This window comes from Equus quagga, chromosome 8, assembly GCF_021613505.1.
Source record: "Equus quagga isolate Etosha38 chromosome 8, UCLA_HA_Equagga_1.0, whole genome shotgun sequence".
NCBI lineage: Eukaryota > Metazoa > Chordata > Mammalia > Perissodactyla > Equidae > Equus > Equus quagga.
In genome coordinates, this window is record NC_060274.1 from 63103144 (window position 1) to 63120593 (window position 17450).

At 36.9% G+C, this 17450-nt stretch overlaps 1 protein-coding gene across 4 annotated transcripts in view; it reads right to left on the reverse strand.

Moving 5' to 3' along the window:
- The window catches only part of SGCE (sarcoglycan epsilon), a 66964-nt gene that overhangs the window by 36016 nt on the left and 13498 nt on the right, over positions 1–17450 (reverse strand). For 3 of the 4 annotated variants that reach the window (XM_046670090.1, XM_046670088.1, XM_046670089.1), the window contains exons 2-4: positions 15021–15128; positions 4154–4276; positions 1853–2010 (exon numbers count right to left, since the gene is read on the reverse strand). In XM_046670090.1, the coding sequence (XP_046526046.1) occupies positions 1853–2010; positions 4154–4276; positions 15021–15128 (389 nt within the window). The remainder of the gene's footprint in view (positions 1–1852; positions 2011–4153; positions 4277–15020; positions 15129–17450) is intronic. The other variant, XM_046670091.1, reaches the window with a different exon arrangement.

Consider the following 17450-nt stretch of genomic DNA (forward strand, 5'->3'; position numbering starts at 1 on the left):
TTGCTCCCATAGCTTACTGCTGGGCTTTCTTAAGATTTTAATAATCTATAGACTCTTTATATCATTGACTATTCCATTTCTTCCTTTCAAATACTTACAGATTTAATTTTTCTTTCTTTACTGCACTGGCTGGGATTTCTTATATATTCTATAATAGATGTGTTAGAGGGAGTCATCCTTGTTTTGTTCCTGAATTCAAACGGAATTCCTCTAGCGTTTTCCATTACAAAAAGGATGTTTGCTATTATTTTTGGTAAGTAACCAATCAGGCTAAGGAAGTACACTTCTATTCCTAGTTTGCTAAGTTATTTTTTTCTTATCCAGAATAGGTGTTGAATTTTATTAAACGCTCTTTCTCTGCCTCAATCAAGGTGATATGCTGTTTTTCTCTTTTAATCTAGTAACGTGGTAAATTACATTTATATATTTCTTTCATAACTTTACTGAATATTTTTTAAAACTATTTTGACAATAACTCAAAATTAACTTTCTTATATCTACATATATTTCTATCTTATATCTACACTGTCTTAAGGAAGTAGATTTACAGCTAGAAATCATCAAAAAGTCATGTTAATACAAACTTTAATTCGAATGAAGGAACACCTTCTTCTCCCGGCCAACGTGGAAGCTCATACCCACAGCCCAAGATTAGAACTTCAGAGAAAAACTCAAAGCATGTAATCCCCTGAGAATTAGTGCCAGTTAGGAAACATGCCACCTAGACCTGGGCAAGCTCTTGGCACTTCTACTAGCAGTTCCTCTGCTGCTGTCCTGGTCACTACCAGTAAATCCTTATGGAATTGAACAGTTAAATTAGAACCTAAGATCCTGGAGGCATCAGGGCCTAAAACTATAGGATTACTCTCCTGTCATTAATTGCCATTATAATCCTGATTTTGTTAGGTATAGTAAACAGTGAAACACTTTTAGCTTTTATATCCATTCATTTTTTAAAAACTATTAATTCCCATTAAAGGTTCAATGTCATCATTGTTTTTGTTATTGTTTTAATTTCTAATATTTTCCAGGTATGATGCTAGGTAGTGGTGAAAATCCGATGAATTCTAACACCATCATCACTTCCAAAATAAAAGTCCAACATATCAGCATGGCTTACAGAGCCCTCAAAGATCTGCCCCTACCAACATCGGCCCCTCCATTCCCATCATTCTTCCTCTGGGGTATATCCTACCTTCCAGCCAAACTTGTAAATTCTCTGAGACCATGTGGTTTGCTTTATACCTCCAAGATTTTGATGCGCTGTTTCTTCTAACTAAGAGAGCCTTCCTTCTACTTTGTGAATTTCTACTTACCCTCTTACACGACTATGCATCAAACAGCACCTTCTTATTTTAACAGTTATGTCAGTGTTGGCTAGGTATGAGTTTCCATTCCAGTGCTTCAATCTCTGGACTGTAAGACATGGCGGGGCTCATCTGTCGTTCATCTTTCTGTCACCAGCGCCCATCATAAGACTTAGCACATGCTAGGGCCTCATAAGATGTCTGCTTAAGGACCGTATTTCAATGAACACGAAATTTGTAATTAAAATATGGAGCAAATAAGTGTCTTAAGTTTGTATTTATTTTCTTAAATAGGATTCATACTAATCTATTTCTTTTAAATGTCTTCTAATTTTTTCACTAATTTAGACTGCCCTTTTTTATATAAAAACTGAAACAAAAAACTTTGTAGATGAACAGACAGGAATGGTACATTTCCAAATGTTATCTGGTGTGTTTCCATGCATAAAATATTGAAAACCACTTCCATGTAATTTTAATTTCAACATTTGAAACTCAAATTACAAAAAAAACAAAAACAATTTTGCTCTTTCTAAGTAAATTACCTCAATGATTGTTGGTTTCCCCACATTTTCAGCTGTTGGAGACCCATACAGGACTCCATCACTATATGGTGTCCTTTGGATATATCGAAGCCATCCAGGTCGGTCTGGGTAACCCATTAAATTTGTGTTAAATGTTATGGGATCATTACTAATTTCGCCTAGATAAGAAACACAGAATTAAGATATAAAACAGTTTTTTTCACACATGTTGCTTTGGTAGTTTCAATCAAAATATTTCTGTCTAAAACTTTTTTCTTACATTTGTTGCAAACTAAATACATACCAAAAAAAAAAAGCCATCTGGAAATTTAGATTAGCGTCTCACGTAAAGAAAAAGTCCTTTTGGTTGTTTAGTTTGTCTAGAAATCTGATGCAACGAAGAAAGCAGATTCATACAAAACTTTTGGAAATTTCTTTTCTTTTTTTGCAGTGGGGGTCACATTGAAGTGGGAAAGTTCTGCCAATGAGAGCTATGTTCTGGGAAAATCTCTAATCATGTTGACGTATTCATTCCTCTACGAAGCCTTCCTTTCATGAATCTTTTGAACACTATCAACTAATCTTAAGGGATATCTCAAACTTATAAAAGTACCATCAAAACAAAAATAATGTAATTTTATTTATTTCTTTTTTTGAGGAAGATTAGCCCTGAGCTAACTACTGCCAATCCTCCTCTTTTTGCTGAGGAAGTCTGGCCCTGAGCTAACATCCGTGCCCATCTCCCTCTACTTTATATGTGGGACGCCTACCACAGCATGGCTTTTGCCAAGTGGTGCCACGTCTGCACCCGGGATCCGAACCAGTGAACCCCGGGCCGCTGACTAGTGGAACATGCATGCTTAACCACTGTGCCCCCGGGCTGGCCCCCCAAAAATAATGTAATTTTAAAACAAACAAAAAAAAATAATGTAATTTTAAAACACTGAAGGATGAGTTGAAAAGACTGTTAGAAATCCAAAAGAACTGTAATAATGACATTTATTAGTAGTAAACAATAACAACAGCGTCATTTGTTAGCGTGGGCCTGGTCCTGTTTCCTGGCTTCTGTAGGCACCATTTCATCTGATGTTCAAACATACCTATAAAAGTAGTACTATCATTAGCCCTAATTTTATTGATGGAATGTGAAATTTTCCACGTTAAGTAACTTCTCCGTGGTCATACTAAGTGGTGAAACTAGAATTTAAACTTGGTTGACTCCAGAAACTATCTTAATTGTTTTCTTCTAAATGTTGGAGCTGTTTGCAAACATAAAATGCCGCATAAAAAGACATTTTTTAAATAACTGATGAAAACACTACCTTTTTTTCTTGAATGAGGGTGAGAATACATTTAACTATATTTTATGAGTCTTCTCAGGTATGCTATTCATCATAGAATCTATAAAAATATTATATTAATTCTAATACTATAATTTTCAGAAAATTAATTTTTGTTACTTAAGAGTTATAATAATATTTTTTCTTGCTATTCTTTCTATATCTTTATTAATTGGATGGCATTGGCGACAATCCAACATAACATAATTTAAACCAACAGTGAATTAAATAACATTTCATAATTGCTATTACTTTGAATAAAAAATTAATCTCCAGGGGCCGGCCCAGTGGCACAGTGCTTAAGTTCGCACGTTCTGCTTCTCGGCAGCCCGGGGTTCACCGGTTCGGATCCTGGGTGAGGACATGGTACCGCTTGGCAAAAGCCATGCTGTGGTAGGCGTCCCACATATAAAAGTAGAGGAAGACGGGCACGGATGTTAGCTCAGGGCCAGGCTTCCTCAGCAAAAAGCGGAGGACTGGCAGTAGTTAGCTCAGGGCTAATCTTCCTCGGAAAAAAAAAAATTAATCTCCATTATATTATTATGAAGTCACATAAAATTCTCATGTTGTAAAAGCTTGAAAACTCTTTCTTAACACCATATTTCATTCTCTTCTACAACATATGTATAGTTTTCCAAAAATCAATGTACTACGTAAGAATCTAAGCCTTAATGTGGAAAATCGTAACTGTATAGCTATAATTATTTCTATGCGAATACAGGGAGATCATTTGCCAGAAGCATGAAATTCAAGACTGGGAAACCAGAAATATGCTTTCTTTAAAATTCAAAAATGAATTATTTCCTTTTGTAATTAAATTTCTAATCTTAAAATGGGAAATATACTACAACAATTTATCACGTATCCAGACCATTCCAAATAATGTTCCTAATATCTGATCATACATCATCTAGATTACGCACATTGAACAAAAAGAACAATTTAGTAACTTAATCACTTTTTTCCCCCACCAAGAACATACCAGGTTTTGGGTAAGGCGGAAATTCCCCCTTAAAATATTCTCTTTCCAAAACATGAACAAAGAGGACACCTGCAGATGGGTACACATTCCGATCAGAGTGCACTTTCGAGAAAATAGTGTACACTGAAAACAAAGAGGAAAGATAAGAGAAAGACAGACAAATAATGAGATATGCTTTTGATAATTCACTTACACTGTGAAGAAGGGTTTCACCATGCAGAAATTTCTGGGAAAACTGAGGCAACGTGCAAGATATTGTTAACAAGTTTGTTTTAAAAGGAAGTGATTTTAGGACAAAACACAGAACAACTCTTCCAACTTGGTGTGTTCAGAGACTTTTCAAACACTATGTAAACAAAATTAGGTACATTTAACATTTTAACTTGTTATTAAATAATGAAGACATCTATAATATCTTTTTGGTAATTTCTTTTAATAGGAATTATTACTAACGAAATACATCATGAGAACTAACCAACTACATAATTGCTACATTTTATTTTTCTCTTTTTCCTTTTTTTCAAAGCAAAGAATAAGGAACAATTTTTAAATCGTAAGACTCTATACCGTATTAACTGTTTGACAGTTAAGACAAAGCCCATCAGACTATGTAACACCATCAATACATGTAAGGTGACTTTCATATATACTTATAGAAATGCACTAGATACTTTTTCGATCAGTATTATTCCCCATATCTCTCCTCGAAATGATTTATTCCATTTTACCTCATCTTGACATTTAACAATTCACACAATACCTTGTACTATGCTACATCCTAAATAAGCAATAACAACTACATAATAAAATTTAGTGCAAATAATTTCTGGAAGTGAAATGAGGCAGATTTCATGATTTCCTGGTTACTTAAGATGTATACTGCGGGTACATTAAAATGGCCAAATTGGTTTGATTAGCTTCCCCCTATTGTTTTTCCTCTGATTTCATCATCTCCAGCTACACATTACTGCCATTACCCTTGTCACCTCTACAATCCCTGTTGGTTTTCTATCTTCCTGATCAGCTAGTGGTTGCAATTTTTAAACAGATAAACTCTACCAGGCCAGTTCTTTCTCTTAGTCACTGATAGATTTGTAAATGTGGTAATTACCCTCAAGAACTCCAAGGCTGCTCACTCCAGGCTCACAACTAACTAAAATCCCTGAATAGCAAGATCACACCGACAGCGAAGTTTTCAGCATAAAAATAGGAACTCCCACAAAATGTTTCTTTATCTATGAAAATCTGTCCCTGCAGTTCTGTGGATGGCTGCCAAAAAAAGGGAACGGAATGAAAATATTTGGCTTGTAGCTTCACGTATCTATTACTTTACTACTAAAAACACAACTTCAAAGGCTTTGTAACAGAGGGAAGGAAGCTGCAAGTTAGGTTTATACTAGGTATGCAGGAGACTCGTTCTTTCCCGACTTGTACGAATCTCTGTAAGTAGTGTTCCCTTGGTATTTAGAGCACCCAACTTCTACCCAAAAACAATTTACTCACCTGTGGAAATGGTCCCATTCCAAAAACGAAAATGAATGAATCACACAAAAACAAGATGAGAATTTGAGGTTTTTCACCAGTTGGCTTCCACAACATCTCCTGAACGCTAGGTGCTGCGGAGAACGTGAAGATGAAGGGGACGCAGTCCCTGCCTTCCAGAGTTCACCATCTGGTTTGGGGGACCACCGCCCACCTAACTAGGTATGATCCAGAGGTGTGAACTACTCTGGCAATACCTGGAAAGACGGTGAGCAGCATGGGAGGCTGGAAAGATCTGGAATAGATTTATGTAAGAAGTAGAATGTGATATGGCTCTGAAAGTACTAGGAAGATTCTGAAACTCAGAGATGGAGAATGCAGGCATTTCAGCAGTGAAGACGTGCAAGATACAATCATGGGATACTGCGGGGCCTTTTCAAGGAAGGGAATTAAGCCAGCGATGCTACGTTCTGGGGTGCGTTTAAGGTAGGGGGAGGAAAACTGGGAAGAGAAGTCAAATCATGCAGAGTTGTGAACTCCTGCTGAGAAGGTTATTTCATTCTACACATAAAGGTGTTTAAATCCTAGATCACAGTCCTACATCCACAGCACAGGAATATTCTGGATAATCTGAAAGAATCTCTTCAGAGCTTACCTAATTTATTCTTTCTAGAGATGAAAAACCCCTTGAACTCTAGCAGTGGATTTTATTTACCTTTGTTATTTTCTCGGCACCTGGAAGGTGTCTGGCAATATGTAAATAATTTTATCAATGCCTACTGCATGGATGAATACACAATCTAGAGCACTGTAGAGGTAAACGCAGATCTCATGTTTGTGGACTAAATATATATAATACTTAATTTAAACTTCAGTTTTATAACTTGAATTAATTCTCATATGCATGTAGCAGCTTATAGGTTATCATCCTCCATTTACATTATAAACTACAACAGTCTCCTTTAGTTTTTGCTGCCCTAAGGTGGTAAAAGCTAGCTTATAAAGCAAAAAGAAAGGTTGTTTACATTAAACAAAATTGAAATGATTCTATTTTCTATACAGTCCTTGGCAGGGCCTGAAGTGGAACCATAAACGGGTACTGCCACTGCCTATCACCTCACTTCAAGGACTACTATAGAACATCTTAGATGCTGCTTTCATAAAAAATATTTCTGTGATCCACAGAGCCAAACCACAATCTACCATGGCCCTCTTGGGTTTAAAGATGACATGCACATTTCTTTATTCATGTGTACTCAATTGCCTTCTGCAATTTGCTGAACTGCATACTTGCTGGTCAGTTACCTTGGCAACTCCACAGTAAAGCCTGCTTCACTTTAAGAATAGTATGCCATCCACTTTGAGAAAAACATGATACAGATGTATGACACATTCATCATCTAGAAATGGAAAATGACTAAGCCACTATGTTTTGTTTGTAAAAATAATACTTCCTTTCTGGAGCATCAGTTTAAATTATGGGTACCCACACAACATTTCAGAGAAGCATCCTGTACCTTTTCCTTTCCCATTTGTTACTTGCAAAACAAATAGCTCTTCAACAGAGGCTATTTGGGCAGTGTTTACACTTAGCCTCCTTTTGAAAACAACAAATGACACAGAAAATTCAAAGTTATAGGGTCTTGTTCTAAACACGAGCTCTATAAATAATGCTGATAGGGTCTGCACCAACACCAACAAAGGCTGTTACTAACAGTGAACACATGTTGCACGCACATATGTCTAGGTAGTACTCACAAACAGTAGGCTTGAAGCATACTGTTGTCCTTAAAAGCAAGTCTTGAAAATCAAATGTAAACACTCTAAGAATCCACAGTACTAAAATCTAATAATCTCTGAAATATACATGTGTACAGTGCCATGCTAATCAAGTTGGTGTCCTAGGGTCTGGCCTCTCTGTGTCGCATGGTTTTGCAATCGTCTGTGGCTAAAAATCCATTACCTCTGCAAACACATGCCACTGGATACAAACGAAACCGGAAACCAGTGTGTGGCTAAACCCGTGCAAATCCATCACCATTAGTGGGAAACACAATTAAACCAAAGTCCAACCCACAGGAGAGTCAAAAACATCATCTTCACACAGCAAGGCAGCTAGATTGCAAAGATTAAAAATTGCAGATAGGCAGTCATAAATAATAGATTCTTTTCTTTTTTTTTTAGGAAAAATTACATATCTGAGTTGAGAAGAGCAAAAGGGTATGTGGGCAAGTGGATGGGGTAATTATTTCACCCTCCGTAAATGTAGTTCCAACGTCCCTCGTTACCACACCATCAAAATCTTTCCACAAAACTATTGTCTGTATGTTTTAGTCATAAGGTATAGAAACTACGGACCATTTCAACAATGGATACTATATGACAGCAGAGAGCCCAGAGCCAAGCAACAGACGGTTATGGCGGTTAACAATAAAGTGGAACCTCATGCTAGCTAAACAGCATTCTGTCTTCCTTTATTAATAGTCCCTTTGAAATTTTATCCTTACAGGAGAAACATCATGATGAAAATACGAGGGTGTGCACTTGTGTGCTTATTTACAATTACTTAAAAACAAAAGCAAATTTGGATGTATTTCGTAAACATTAAATTTTGAAAGGATTAAGGTGGTGCATTGCTAATGAATCTGTGGCAGGTAACTTCACAATTACCACAATGATTATTCTTAATGGCTACGTACGTGCACAGGCACGTACAAAGTCCCTTCTCTACAAAAAAGTCCAGAGAACACTTACCAGCCCTTTTTCTGCATCACCAAGGACAAGTACATGGCTATAAAGATAAACTAGCTGCTGAGTGTGAGATCCTGTAAGTGCCAGTTAGATTTAAATCTTAAAGCCATCTCTCCTCTGAAATCTTTGAGAAGAAAATCACAAAGTAGTGTCAGTATTCACGTCCAGATGACCTTTATTAGGTACCCATTATGTGTATCTCTCTCTCAGAGATGCTTTATCAACACATTAAAAGGTCCATTTATATAATCATTTTCTAATTTTTAAGGTTTAAGAGAATATGGTAAAATCTCAGTTTACCAGGAACCCCAAGGAAGGAAACATTTCAGAGAGCTGAGTTTTCTAAAGTACTCCACGGTCAATCCTCTTTCTTAACGGCATAAGATCGTCATTTGGCGCATCAATTACTGCACTCTGCTCTACTATCCAGTGACACCCTTATGGACTATTTGGTTGCCTTGTCATTTACTGATCGCACTAGCACTAGCAGGTCCTAGTCTGCTAATGTTCTTTCAGGTTGCATGTTTTATAGATTTTCTGTTTTCGCATCTGTAGACAAGTTGTCGGCTGTCATTTCTCATTGCTATCAGTATGTTTCCTATAGCAGTTTCTCTATCCCTTCTAATTTGCTGCTATTAATCTGCTTCAGGTTTAGAAACCAGACTACCAAACGAGGTGAGATTGCACGTTAAAGTAAGAACAAATTTGTACTGTCGTAATGCACGTGGGGCTCTGGTAGATGTGAAAAACAGGAGCCTGCATTTGTAGCATCTATTTTGGCTACCCAAAGACCCTTTTGTGGCATATTTCCTGGTTCTTAGTTGATGCAATATACTTCTGAATAGACGATCCTACTATAATTGGGATATAGCCATCACTTGAGGAGATGGCAGCGTGAACTCCATGCATTAAATGCACTCAGAAATAAATAAGAGTACCATAGAAAATCTTAATTCAACCTATATATTACATAAACACGAACTGCCAAATAAAAACAGATTTAATGTGCTGCATAAAATAATTTCTTACATATTTCATGTGTGGGAAATATATTTCATAATTTAAACAAAGATTTATTGATTAAGTGATCTACTACTCTTAGCATTTATCAGACTAAGAATATTATAACATACTACAATTAACAAGTAATTTATTAATAAGAAATTAAAATCTATTTCTAAAAGCATTTCACTTTTCTTAATTTGCCTCTCACACTCAAGGTGTTTTAAGATGTGAGCTATTCACTGGGAAGCATGACAAGGGTGTTTTAACTGAGTGCAAATTACTTAAAGAAGATAATGCATATTTCCCAACTGTTCATACTGCTGCCTTAATAGTATGTATTATCTGAAAAAAAATAAGAATGAGGAAGATGATTTTTAAATATGTTTAAAATAAAAAAGTTAACACAGAATAGCCACTTATCTGGTAGTTTTAAAATAAACTTTTGCTTAAGCAACTAAATATTCCAATTCCTCAAAATCCTATTTACAGAAGAGACGCTTTTTCCCTGGTAAAGTTAAAAATTGGACTATTGCGGCCGGCCCAGTGCTGTAGTGGTTAAGTCTGTGCACTCCACTTTGTCAGCCCAGGGTTCGCAGGTTCACATCTCAGGCGTGGACCTGCACACCACTCATCAAGCCATGCTGTGGCAGCGTCCCACATACACAATAGAAGAAGACTGGCACAGATGTTAGCTCAATGACAATCTTCCTCAAGCAAAAAGGGGCAGATTGGCAATAGGTGTTAGCTCCAGAGCAATCTTCCTCACCAAAAAAAGGACTATTATTTAAAAAGAAATACAAAAAAACACAATTTTTAAACATTTTACTATATGACCACCCCTGATAATTAAAAATTCCAAGTACTGACAGGAAAACTAAGACTTGTCTTATATTCTGTAGTTTTAACAGCTAAAAGCTCTTTATGAGGCTCAAAGCCCCTGCATACACAGCACTTCAAGAAGCTGCTACCAATGAATCAGAATTGATTCTAAGAGATGAATCTCATTTGCTATCTCTGCATCAAGAGAACTCATTTCAGGGTTTTCAGAGCCTGATGGATTTATGGTTTCCTTGCTAATTTATTTTTTAACATGTTATTTTAATAGTCAAATTGAAATTTAATTATTAAATCAGATAATTACTACAGAAAAACATTTTGAGAGATATCAATATCCAGCCAGGTACATGGCCTGTTTTGTTTTCTCACTTAGATTTACCTTGTGTTTTATCAATCCAGCCTTATAAATATTGGCTTTGAATCAAAAGCTTCTCTCAGCAGTCTGCCCTTCACCTTTGAGTTTACTCAAGACCGAAGTCCGCAGGCCACTCATTTGGCAGTGGTCAGCTCCTGTTTTTATTTCAGTCACAAACAACCCATGCCTAGGCTATAGAATTCATCACAGGGAAGGCATTAAATTGCCTCTTTAAACTTCATTCCTCTAAGAGATATGACTACTTTTCTTTATGTGAGGCACAAAAGAAACCAATACTTGGATCTTTTTCTACCAAAAGCATAAGGGATTCTTCATGAGACTTTTTCCCTCCAACAGAAGGCACTTACCGAAACCATTTTTCTAAACTGGAGTTAAATATTTTGATTTTCCATATGAAGATAACATGTATTTGTTTTATTTTGTTGTTTTTGTCTTAAATGTCAGTTGGGAGGTGGTTGCAAATCATTGTCAACTGGTGATCAATAAACTTAGTCTCCTAGAATGCTGCAGCTGAAAAGGGCTTTAGACGCCATCCTGTCTGGGCATGCCAAATATCCTTCTTTACTGAGAGAGACATCATAGCATTACTTCCTATGTGGATGGCCTCGCATTCTACTCAACCCAGAACTTCTGATGGATACTACCAACTGGAGTTGGCACACATTTGCTCTCCTGTAGAGTTCAGCCCTTCATTTTATAGACAACAAAACTGAACCCAGAGAGACTAAGTGACAGGTTCAAGCCTATGGGGCTAGGAAAAGGAACAGCCAGGACGTGAACCAGGGAGTCATATGGAGTCATCTATTTTGTTCATTTGAAAACATAAGGTAACACACTCGGTGGCTGTACATTATATTATTACAACCCACCACAGAGAGCTAATTATGTGGCATAACGCCTTAACTTTCTTAATTATCTCTCCTGTTTTATGATGAACCAGAATTTGACCAGGTAATCCAAGTTCATTCTATCAATTCATGAAGTTATCCTCATTACACTGCACCATTGGAAGAAGTGAGTTGACAATCACAATTTCAAGAAAAAACAAACCTGAACATTTTTTTTAAAGAAAGAAACAAACCTGAAGTTTAGAAGGAGACATTCCAGCCCTCACAGCCAGAGCCTGGAAGGAGAAACACATCTCTGGTAGATGATCTTTTGCAGTCCTGGAACTTCGTGATCCTTCCTCCTGACTTTGCCGCCTTTCAGAGGCAAAGGAGCACACATATTTTCAGGCCTAGGGATACGCCCGGCTCCTCCCCAACTACAGAGGGAAAAAAGCCACCTAGAGAGAGATTTCTATCTTCAGGCCATGTTGTCCCTTGACTGTCAGTGAGCTAAGGAGGAGCCTCCTTTAAGATGGCAGAAGAGAATTCTACCAAATTATTCAGAGTACATATTACTTCAATCCCATGAATGTCCAATTAAAGTTTAACATTTAAGTTGAAAACAATTAGCAAATCAAGACATAATCACTTTGACTTTCTCTTTCTTTGGTTTTTAGGAAAAAAGCAATGAAAGTTTATCAGTAAACCTAAGGATAACTCATTCTAGAATGTGAGTTGTTCTAAGAAAGGAGAATTTGAAGATGTTTATTTAAATGAAGTATATAAAGGAGTAATGTAAAGGCTTATTTTCTTTTTATTTAAATTATTCCAGAGGTAAATTTTAAGTTCCTCTACCCCTTTCCCAGGAAAAAGAAGAGAGTCCATGTTTAGAGTGCTCCTTATGATTTTTCTAACTATTTAATATATGTCAAGGTAGAATGATACCAAATATGTTGGTCTAAGACATTCTAAATTCCTTAAAATCCTATTTACAGAAGAGGCACCATCCCACTGCTAAAGTTAGATTTAAAACACAATTTAAGATGAAAGTTACACAAAAAATACAATTCTAAATTTATTTTACTATATAAATGCTCTTATAATCTTTTGTGCTCTCTTGAAATTATCAGAAAGCTATGACTGGTATTTATGGTCAAGAACTTCTCAGTGGCCAGCCCGGTGGCACAGCAGCTAAGTTCAGACGTTCTGCTTCTTGGCAGTCTGGGGTTCACCGGTTCGGATCCCAGGTGCGGACATGGCACCACTTGGCAAAAGCCATGCTGTGCTAGGCGTCCCACGTATAAAGAAGAGGAAGATGGGCACGGATGTTAGCTCAGGGCCAGTCTTCCTCAGCAAAAAAGAGGAGGATTGGCAGTAGTTAGCTCAGGGCTAATCTTCCTCCAAAAACAAAAAGAACTTCTCAAAGAACATCTGATATCTGAGATAGCGTTTAATATGGCCTTGCTATATAAGCTACCAGAAAAAATTCTCTTCATATAGTTGATGAAACTTATTACTCTCTGTATAAGATATTTTGATAATACAGAACTATAATGATAGGATTTAAATTGGATGAGGAAACCAGGAAGGCAGAATCTAAAGGATGAACTCAAGAGAAACTCAAAGGATGAACTGAGGAAAGAAGAGAAGGTGGTAACCTGAACTGGTTACCTGAGTAGATTCAAGATGTATTAATCATTTCTATTTTTAGAACTACCGTTACTGCTCAGGTTCCAAGGAGAAAATCAGCTTGAGGTCCAACGGGAGCATGAAGTTTGAAACAGGAAGAGACAAGTATCTCTTGGAGATTCTAGAAAATGCTGTATGTAAGGGTCTTGGAATAGCGCATTTCACTAAGAAAAGCACCGCATTAAATGATTCAGCTGAGCTTAACAGCTGGTTAGAGTACCTTTCTGGCAAATCAAATAGGAAATGGAGGGACATGATCAAAGAGGACAGAAATTCTAGGGATCAAAGTTAAAGAGAAGAAACTGAAGAAAAGGGAAAGGATGACTGCAATTTAGGGCAAAATGGTGTGAAGCCCAGGGGAAGAGTCTTTGGCGACCTCGTGTGGGGCACCAGGGATCAAGGCAGGTCCCAAGTCCTTGGGAGATGACAAAGCAGAAGGACACTGAAGATGGCAACACTGAAGGGAATCTGGGGCCCATAACGAGAAAGACTAGAAAACGGGAAGAGTGGATATGCCGAAAAAGCTGAAGGTCCTCAGTTTGATTAAGGAACCAGCCAGACAAGGACAGTTAGGGGTGATTCCTGTCAGGGAACCTGGGAGAATCCCTCGAGAATATCTAAGAAGCGTGAGGAGAAAGGACTACAGGATGATGGGCGTAGGTCCTGGAACAAGTGCTTCTAGTGCTTTTTAAACCAAATTTTTGTGATCTTTCATGGGAAGGTAGTGTTATAAAACCCTGTTTTCTTATACATATTAGCAGTGAAAATTCCTTAAAAATGCAAAGGTGTTTGTGGGTTTGTTTCAAAGACAGCAGAGTAGAAGAGATGTCAGGGTCCTTTGTTCTATTGTGAAACAGATCTGGGAGTAGAAGATTCCAGTTGAGGAATAATTTGGTGCTAGCTGGAAAAAAGTTAGTGACCCCAACTTCAGGGATGTATGAAGAGAATGAGATAAGCCACAATCCCTCCTCTAAGGTACCCAGGAGGTTTCATCTGGCAGTAAGGCCATGTTATCAATGTTCTTTTAGAAAGATTTTTAAATTGTTATTTTTATAGACACTTCAGTTGCCCCAAAGTTATGGAAACTAGGCTACTATTCTGCTAATGGTCATGACCACACGTAGCCAAAATTTTGTGTGTGTGTATGTGTGATGGTGTGGGGCGAGGGGGATCGTAAAAGCAAATAATCAAGAAATATTAAATAAAAGCTTATTATGATAATTGATATTTTGAAAACAACCAATCCTTTGGTTATTAAGTAAGTCTTTTTTTCCCTGATGAAATGCATTATTTCAAAGGTCTGGCATATTGCTAATGGACACATTTATAGATAGGGAAGGAAAATTTAGACGGAACAATCAATCATTCAAAGGTCAGGTCATCTTTTCAACAGAAAACAAATGCCATCTAATTATTTAATAGCAAAACACATCAATTTGGTTCTGCAACAAAAATCATTCAAAAAATCATCCACAATTAGCCCAAATATTTTATGACTATTTTTCTAAGGTTATATAAATACTGTTTTAAAATGATTTATGTTAAACGTACTTCTTAATGTTTTTCAATGTTATAAATAAATCGTTATAATATCTACACTGGGACAATTTTTATAAGTAGCAAGCTAGTGACTGGATAAGGGGCAACGATAGGTTAAAAACAAGAATTATTTTTAGTTTTTAATAAAGTCAAAACTACAGCAAAGGAAAAAACTTGGAAAATAGCAGATTACGAACACAGAGGATCACGAGTTTTAGAAGATTAGGAAAACAAAATGTGATTTTTTCAGATTAACTTATCAAAAAAAAATCCACATGAGACTAAAAAAGCAAAAAGAATATTGGAAGCGGACATTTAATTGACTCCCCAAAAGGGATTTAGATTTACAGCCTAAACTCACCATCTTTCTTCCCAGCAGTCATTTTTCTGCTGATAATAAAACTGTTGGCCTGTTTGGTCTTCCAGTTAACTGTTCCATTTATGCCATCAGCACAGCTTAATAAAAAAGCTTTTCAAAATAAAACAAATGCATAAAAAATAAAATTAATGTCAAATTAAATGACTTTCACAGATCACCTACTATTAACTGGAATCAGATTCCTCTAGCCCAGCTAGCTGTTTAACTCCATTCAATAAATACTTGCTGCATGTCAATACAAGGAATATATGGGGATAGAAGGTAAACAAGACACAGTTCCTGCCCGTGAAGGAGCTTACAATCTATAGGGATTGATAATTCATGAACAGGTATATGTAATACATAATATAGTACATATGCAATGACTACACACACAATAGTAGAAAGCATAAGTGCTTAAGTGCTACAAAAACACTGAGAGGGAGAGCAATTATCCCTGGCTAGGAATGTTGTGATAAGTTTAAAGTGTCTTAAATTCAGTTGAGTTTTGGAGATATTACACTGGCAGCAATGAACAGAATCGGGGTTAGGGGATTTAGGGGATGCTAACTAAGGGCTATCTCTGGAGTGCAGGATAGCAGTCAGCTCATAAATCACAGTTGAAGCGAAAGGAAAGGAAAGGTGGGGCCAGTTACAAGACACCATGGAGATAATACTGCCAGTGCTTTACAAATTGCTGGACGTGGGCTAAAAGGAGAATCAAATGGCTTTAAATTTTTGATCCAGAATGACACAGAACAGTGATACATTAGGAACCCCCTAAAAAGAAGTCAATTTCAGGAGAAAGATGATAAATTTAATTTGGGATATGTTAAATGCAGGGTACTAGATGAATACCCAGGTAAAAGCACCTAAGAGGAAGATGGAAATAGAGCTCTGGTTTGTAAGACAATCTAATGGGGCTTCAGGTGCAGACATGAAGTTCACCCCCAGAGAAATGACTGCTGAAGCCACAGCCCCAGTGCAATTCCTTAAAAAGATCATGCTCTCGGATAACATGTAGTAGGTGCTCAAGCACAAAGTAATCTGAAGAAGAGATACATTCACGTTTTGACCCATTTGTCTATCCTATTTCCCATCATCCAAACTACCAATCTTACTGCTTACTCTCCTACTTTTCATCTTTACCATTCAGACTTGATATGTGGGCACCTTTTTCCTAACTACAACATTGGGTCTCCTTCTCATTCTCCCTTCTTCTAGCCATCTCAGGTATGTTCCCTCTGGGTTCAGCTCAGTCCAAGAATCCCCCGGGTGTACACCATAGTTTTGTCCTAGCTTCCGGAGCTGAAATAGAGCATGAAGAATGCATAAAAAGTGGAAGGGACAGCAAAGGCAGAAAAACATGTTAATGCATTTACATAACAAAAGCAGAGGATGATTCGGCAAAGAAATAAGAGACAGGGCAGTCAGAGAGGTTGGAGAACTGAGCCTGAAGTGACACATATGTCAATGGAAGAATGTCAAGAAAGAGAGTGTGATCAACATCCTCACCTACTGTGAAAAGGTCAGAGGATGAGAGCTTAGAACACATTGATAGAGTGAAAAGTGAGAAGTTACTGGTGACTTCCTGAAAGCGGAGTTCCAATAAATTGGTGAGAATAGAAGCCAAACTGCAAAATGTCAAGATATAGAAGAGGCAAATACAGTTAATCTTTCAAAAACATTGGCTGGAATAGGGGAACAAAGAGATAAAATGATATGACAGACTGAAGGGTAGCAAGGCGGAGAGAAGTGTTGGTTATTTTAGTGTGGCGAAACAGATTTTCTTCACATGCTGGGGAAGAGACACAAGGAGAGAGAGAGAGACTGAAAATACAAAGGAGCATAATCGATGAGACACAATCCAAGAAAAACTAGAATGGGTGGGACCAAGCATATACAAGTAAAGAAAATACTTCATCAATCAGAAAGGAAGGCCAAGTGAAGATAAACACATATTGGGGTACAGGAAACAATGTTGACAGGGCTCCTCACTTCAGTAAATCAGAGAGGGAATGTATACCTGCTTTTAAAACTGAATTTTGAGTAAAATTCTGAACTTAAACTAAATTGTGAGAAATAAGTTCCCTTCCAAAATGAAAAAGGAATACAATTCAACACCTAAGTTATTAAAAACAAACAAACAAGCAAAGAAAAGCTCAGGTGATCATTTCCGTGATACCTGGGAGTGGAAATCAAAGGCCCTAGCACCGCAAGCAAATAAATGACTTGGTTGGTATTCAATTTTTAAAATATATAAACTTAAGTGTATCAATTTTATATCTGCTAAAAGACTAATCTTATGGATGATTTGCCTAATAAATGGTTGATTCACTTAATAACTGAAATTATATCCTTTTAAATCTAGATGAAAAATACAGTAGTCATTTTCTAAATAATTTAAGCTAACATAGGATCAGAAATGTTTAT